Source organism: Armigeres subalbatus, chromosome 3 (genome assembly GCF_024139115.2).
Source record: "Armigeres subalbatus isolate Guangzhou_Male chromosome 3, GZ_Asu_2, whole genome shotgun sequence".
Taxonomy (NCBI): domain Eukaryota; kingdom Metazoa; phylum Arthropoda; class Insecta; order Diptera; family Culicidae; genus Armigeres; species Armigeres subalbatus.
Window position 1 is genome coordinate 209,470,619 of NC_085141.1, and position 7,060 is coordinate 209,477,678.

General features: G+C 41.9%; 1 protein-coding gene across 1 annotated transcript; it reads left to right on the forward strand.

Annotated features, from left to right (window-relative positions):
* Positions 1 to 1,193: 1,193 nt before the first annotated feature.
* LOC134222266 (uncharacterized protein K02A2.6-like) lies at positions 1,194 to 6,532 on the forward strand. Its single transcript, XM_062701409.1, has 4 exons — positions 1,194 to 2,069; positions 2,150 to 3,943; positions 4,014 to 5,563; positions 6,253 to 6,532. The coding sequence occupies exons 1-4, from the start codon at positions 1,194 to 1,196 to the stop codon at positions 6,530 to 6,532; spliced, it is 4,500 nt and encodes a 1,499-aa protein (XP_062557393.1).
* Positions 6,533 to 7,060: the final 528 nt, after the last annotated feature.

Here is a 7,060-nt window from a genome sequence, read left to right on the forward strand (position 1 = left end):
CTTGGTTCGCCATTTTGGAAAAATAATTTAGGCCTGGATTTTTATGAAGAAGTTGCATGTGTTTGTGGTGTATACAATATAGTTTGTCTAAAAATGGAATGATCGTGACTTGGACCAAGACAGCTCTACTTGTATCTAGTGTGTTCTTTGTTTAAACAACGTAACGATGAAAAAAAGTGTTGTTGTTGATACAGCAGCTCACTACTCGTTTTGAAAACCAACATTTTCGCCATCGGGGAATGAACATGCATGGTATGAGTAGAAGAAAATAAATATGTATTGGAAAGAAATTTACAACAGTATGGATATCAATCAACTCAAGCGTTGTATGAATGTATAGTGATTGTTAAATAGAAAAAGGAATGCGTGAGGTGGTGTGCAAAAGTGAACCCTAGGCTACAGCGGATTATAACAACGGATGTTTAAGAAGCGAAAAAGACGTCCGTCGAGGAACCGAAAGTTTTTTTTTTGAAAACAAGTTTACCAGCACATCCAAGGTATGTAGAATGAGAGAAAAAAATGAACGAAAGTTATAAACACGACAAAAACAACAAAGGTTGTTATGTCGCTCCAAGGAATTTGATGTGTATTCGTGACAAAAACTGAACGGTAAAAGATTTATTGATATTATGGTTGCTCTTTAATGATGCATGTATGAGAAAAATGCCGTTCAATGATGCTTTGTTAGTGCACTTCAGTTATGTGAATTTTATTTTTATACTGCTCTTGGATGATGCGTCAGTGGTGCTGTTATCGCCCTTGAATGAGGCGAAACATGTTTTGATACTGCTCTTGGATGATGCGTGATGGATGATAGTTTTGTTATCGCCATTGGATTAGGCAAAATTTGTATTGTTACTGCTCTTGGATGATGCGACAATGATTTTACCATCGCTCTTGGATGATGCGACATTTGTTACTTCTGCTCTTAAATGATGCGTCAGTGGTTCTGCTATTGCAATTGCCAGATGTGTGAATTGTTGTGATTATGGATGATGATTAAATGATAAGTTGCACTGTGAGAATAGAAATAAACGAATGAGAATTTAAGCAATGCTATTAAAAAAAATGGGACGCTCTTGGATGTTGCGTAATATAGTTATAAGATTGTCTTAAGTCTGGCATGTTGATTTTATTTTGGAATGCTTCCATATCTAAGCGTAATATTTGAATTATTAACAGCTGCCGGTGATATGGATGATTCCTACCAAACAGAGAATTGTGCCGGGGATGGCACTACGACCGGTCCAGTGATCCAGCAGCATTTATCTCTATTCAGCCCAGCATCGTACAATCTCCCACATTTCAAATACAAGCATTTGCCGCAATCGGAAATACGAAATGCTTGGGGATCATGGATTCGATGGTTCGAAACCGTCATGGCAGCTTCGAACATCACAGATGGTTCTTGTCGCAAAATGCAGCTACTTGCTATGGGCGGCCTGGAATTACAATGTGCCTTTTATGGAATTCCTGGATGCGATGAAGACGACGATCAATCAAAGGATCCATACCTTTCAATGAAAGAGAAATTAACACACTATTTCTCTCCGAAGCAACATGACAGTTTCGAAAGATTTCTATTTTGGTCCATGGCACCCAATGACTGCGAATCCATTGAAAAATTTGCTCTTCGTGTTCAGCAGAAAGCTGAAAAATGTTACTTTGGTAAAACAGAGACAGATAGCAGGCACATTGCAGTGGTCGATAAAATAATCCAGTATACCTCTGAAGATCTACGTCAAAAACTACTTGAAAAAGAACACCTGACCCTTGATGAAGCTTTAAAAATAATCAATGCATATCAATCGGTAAAATATCAGTCTTCAAAGATGAACCCAAAACCCAGTGGTTCAATAAACCGCCCATTTGAAGATTTGAACAGCAGTGTGAACCGACTTTATGAACATTCTTCTAAGAAGTTCGGGAATAATCCCCGGTGTTTGCGTTGTGGGTACGATCGACATCGCACAGTAGAGCATTGCCCGGCTTTGGACAAGACTTGCCTTCGTTGCAGAAAAGTTGGCCACTTTAAGTCGGTTTGCAAATCTAAAATGTTGTTCAACTCTGTAAGTTGTTTTTGAATGTTTATATATACATATGTAAAATTAGCAAACCATGTTTTGTTTTCTTTGTAAACATCAATTAGGAAGTAGCTGATCGAAAACGGAAAGGAATCATAAGCAACCAAGGCCCTTCACGTCAATCAAAGTTTCCCCGTCATTCCTCTCGACCGGTTTACAAAATTGATGAACACAATAGTGAACCAGAAAGCGAAGACCTTCCAGTGTATAATGTGGGCGAGTCCGATGAATTGATTACATGTTGCATTGGGGGTGTAGACATTACTATGCTCATCGATTCAGGATCGAAGCATAATTTAATCGATGACACAACATGGGAGATTATGAAGTTACAAGATGTAAAAATACGAAATCAAAGGTTCGATAACAGCAAGCGGTTTTTGGCTTATGGTCGAGTTCCGTTAAAGCTAGTTACAGTGTTCGACGCTGATCTAGAGATTAATGACGGGGGAAAATTGCTGAAAACTACTACTTCTTTTTACGTTATCGAGAGAGGACAGCAACCGCTACTTGGAAAAATAACTGCACAACAAGTTGGGGTGCTGCAAATTGGCTTACCTAGTTCGAGAAATACATTGGTTCGCAGAGTGGATTTGATTAAAGGGTCATTTCCAAAAATGAAAGGAATATCGCTGAGTTTACCCATAGATAGATCAGTTTCGCCCGTCATTCAACCTCTTCGCCGCTGCCCCATACCGCTTTTAAAGCAAGTTGAAGCTAAACTGAATGAACTATTGCAGCTTGACATTATTGAAAAAGTCACTAAACCAACATCATGGGTCTCCCCGTTGGTACCGATTTTAAAGGACAATGGCGAATTGCGCCTTTGTATAGATATGCGTAGAGCGAACCAGGCCATTAAGAGACTCAATCATCCACTGCCAGTATTCGACGATATGCTCCCTAGATTTCGAAACGCCAAGCTGTTTACATCGTTGGATATAAAACAGGCATTCCATCAGGTGGAGCTTTCGGAAGACTGTCGCGACATTACTACATTCATTACGAATTGGGGACTGTTTCGCTATAAAAGACTACTCTTTGGTGTGAATTGCGCTCCGGAGCTGTTCCAAAACTTGATGGAGAGCCTTCTCGCAGAGTGTGAAAACACTGTAGTGTTTATCGACGACATCATGATATTTGGATCTACTGAGGAAGAACACGATAAAGCAGTAAAACATACACTGAGTGTTCTGAACCGCTATGGTATTCTACTGAATATTCATAAATGTAAGTTCAAACAAACAGAGATATCATTCTTAGGGCACATGCTTTCACCAGATGGAGTAGCTCCAGGTGGAGAAAAGGTTAGATCAATCCTACAATTTAGAGCACCACAATCAAAAGAAGAGCTGAGAAGTTTTCTCGGCTTAGTAACTTATGTGTCACGATTCATCCCGAATTTGGCAACAGTAAATTCCCCACTTCGTGAGCTACTAAAACAGGAGCTCCCTTTTAATTGGAGATCGGAGCACCAACAATCTTTCGATCATCTCAAGCGGATGATAGGATCACTCCATCACTTGGGGTATTATGATCCCAACGATCGAACATTGCTAATCACAGATGCGTCAGGAGTAGGGTTAGGTGCAGTGTTGCTGCAATTCAAGAACAATCATCCTAGAGTCATCGGATATGCGTCGAAGAGCCTATCAGAAACCGAAAAGAAATACCCTCCAATAGAGAAGGAAGCTCTCGGAATTGTGTGGGGAGTAGAGCGATTCCGGATCTATCTCCTAGGCATACATTTCGAGTTAGAAACAGATCACAAGCCTTTAGAATCGCTCTTCACGCCGACTTCACGACCTACAGCGAGAATCGAGCGCTGGATGCTGAGACTTCAAGCATTTAAATTCAAAGTATGATTATCTTAGTTAAAACTAAAATAAAATAAAACACTTATGCATAACTCATCTACTGTTTATATAGGTTGTTTATCGAAAAGGTTCGGCTAACTTGGCCGATACTTTTTCTAGGCTTGGAGCACATGTCCACGACACTCAATGGACAGACGAATGTGAGGTTTTTATTCGACGAGTATTAGCAGAATCGTTATCTACCTTGGCAGTTAGTTCGATTCGTGACGATTTTGATCCTGAAACCGAAATTAGTATCCGTTCCATACAAGAAACTGCGGCTATCGACATCGAGGAAGTTATTCAGGCTACGGCTGCAGATCTGGAGATGCAGAAATTGAGGGTATGCATCGTGAATGATTCCTGGAATAATGAGGATGTTAAACAATATATTCCGTTCCGCCATGAATATACATATGCCAACTCGCTTATCTTACGAGGTTCTAAACTTGTCGTACCGAAGAGCTTGCGCTCAAGGATGCTCCAATTAGCTCATGAAGGACATCCTGGACAATCGCTAATGAAACGACGTTTAAGAGAACGGTGTTGGTGGCCTGGGATTGACCAAGCAGCAGTAAACACCTGTGAAGCCTGCGAAGGATGTCGTTTAGTTCAGCTTCCTGATCCTCCTGAGCCAATGATACGACGACAGCTACCTGATCGCCCATGGATCGATATAGCGATAGATTTCCTTGGACCAATGCCATCCGCTGAGTATATTCTAGTGGTTATCGACTACTACAGTCGCTATATGGAGTTAGAGGTGATGAATAAGATTACCGCTCAGGAGACAATCAAAAGATTGAAACGAATTTTTCGTATCTGGGGGCCACCAAGAACGATCACTTTGGACAATGCTAAACAGTTCGTATCTAGTGAATTGGAAGAGTATTGTAAAACAAATGGCATTTACCTAAATCACACGTCTCCATACTGGCCACAAGCAAATGGCGAGGTCGAACGCCAAAATAGATCATTATTGAAAAGAATGAAAATAGCTAACGCTCTGTATGACAATTGGAAGGCTGAACTTGGCAACTACCTGGATCTCTACAATAATACTCCGCATACAATTACTGGCAAGGCGCCTAGTGAGCTTTTACAAAACCGGAAGTTGCGCACAAAACTCCCTTGTGTCGACGACATCGAAACCATGCCCCCCAGTACCGATTTCCGAGATCGGGATCACGAGAAAAAATTTCATGCAAAACAGTGGGAGGATGAGAAGCGTAGAGCAAAACCAAGTTCTATTTTACCTGGCGATACAGTCCTCATGAGGAATCTCTGCCCGACGAACAAACTGTCCACTAATTTCTACAAGGAGAAATTTACAGTTGTTGACAGACAAGGATCGAACGTCACCGTTCAATCTCAGGAAACAGGAAAAACGTACGATCGTAACTCGTCTCACCTCAAACCCATTTCTGACCCTGTACTCGTTGAGGATAGCACAGGTAACAGAGATCGTAGTGGTTACTCTATACCAGCAATGTCTGAACAATCACCGGTTGATGGAGAATCGCTGGAGATCGCTGTGGATCCTGATGCTCCAGAGTCGGGAGATTTGCCACTACCACAAAGGCAACCTAGACGGTCAACGCGAACACACAAGCCTAAGGTAATGTACAGTCCATAATGCTATATTTCCTCATAAGTTTGAATAGTTGAAAATACAACATGAAAAAGGAATAATAATAACTCCATTATTCGAAAGAAAAGGGGATGTGGTACTATGGTATGAACAACTGTTACGTATGTATTGGTGTGGATCCAAGAGGTTCACCCTGATCTCTTGAGAGTCGTTGCAGTCAGTCATACTCGGTTCGTCGTCGTGTGTAGTTCACCTTGCGTGTTAGTCCATACTCTTGCGTGCTAGTTACCACAGGTACAATAATAAAAAGAAAATCGCGACGAAGAGAAATCGATCTATAACTGTATATGAAACTAAGCGCGAGATATGAAAAGCTGCATGAATCTGCAAGCAGGCTCCGCCAAAGCGATCGTGTGCCGTTCAAAGCATATAAGCCAATGACCTGGTGTTAGGTGGGACACTAAACAGACCTGGTACGACGGCCCTTCGACGAGACAGAAGGTTTGCGCAGGCTCCATAAGCCACCTGTAACACCACAAGTTTCAAACGAAATAAGAGATAATACGACTCGATATATACTGCAAAGACCTAGGCAATGAATAAAGGATTACGGTTGGAAGCTTGGAACATTAAACTGCAAGTCTCTAGGTTTTGTAGGCTGAGACAGGATAGTCTACGGTAAATTACATCCCCGAATCTCTAACGTCGTGGTGCTGTACAGCTGGACACGGCAGAAAGTTTGGAAAAGCAGGCATCTATCGGCTTCCTTTAAGCAAAGCTGTGCCACCACCAACGAGCTGGGAACTGGCTTCATGGTGCTGGGCAAGATTCACCTACGCGTGATTGGGTGGAAGCCAATCAACGCAAGGATGTGCAAGCTGCGGATAAAAGGCTGTTTCTTCAACTACAGCATCATCAACGTGTACTGCCCTCTTGAAGAGCGACCTGACAACCAGAAAGAAGCGTTCTATGCACAGCTGGAGCAGAAAAACGATGGATGACCACTACGGGGCGTCAAAATCCTCATCGACGACATGCACGCTCAGGTAGGAAGGAAGGAAACGTACAGTCCGGTGATCAGACCGGACAGTCTGTATACCGCATGAGAGGCATGAAGACTTTTTCCCGAAAAGCTCATTTGCTTCGTTGCAAGAGAATTGGAAGCATCCTTCTACGCTTCTCGGAAGCCTCCTGTCAAGTGACTCGGAAGCCTCATTTTAAGAGGTTCGAAAACTTTCTTTTAAGAGGCCCGGAAGGTAAGCTTTTTCTATAAACTTTTTTTTCTGCTTTTTCTTTCAAAAGGCTTACTTTGAAATGCTCGGAATTCTTTTCTCAAGAGGCTTGGAAGCGCCCATTCAAGATACTTCCGCCTTAAGGCCCGGAAGACTACCTAGTTGCACAAATCTTACTGCTTTGGTTACCACTTTTTAAAAAGTTCGAAAGTCTCCTTTCAAGAGGCTTAAAAGCTTCCTTTCAACAGGCTTGAAAGCCTTCTTTTAAAAGGCTCGGACGACGGCTCCTTTCAAAAG

Coding starts and splice junctions, on each gene's coding strand:
- LOC134222266 (XM_062701409.1), top strand. CDS start 1,194: ATGGATGATTCCTACCAAACAGAGAATTGTGCCGGGGATGGCACTACG. Junction 3,944..4,013: donor TTCAAGCATTTAAATTCAAA/GTATGATTATCT, acceptor CTGTTTATATAG/GTTGTTTATCGAAAAGGTTC. Junction 5,564..6,252: donor ACACACAAGCCTAAGGTAAT/GTACAGTCCATA, acceptor GGTGCTGTACAG/CTGGACACGGCAGAAAGTTT.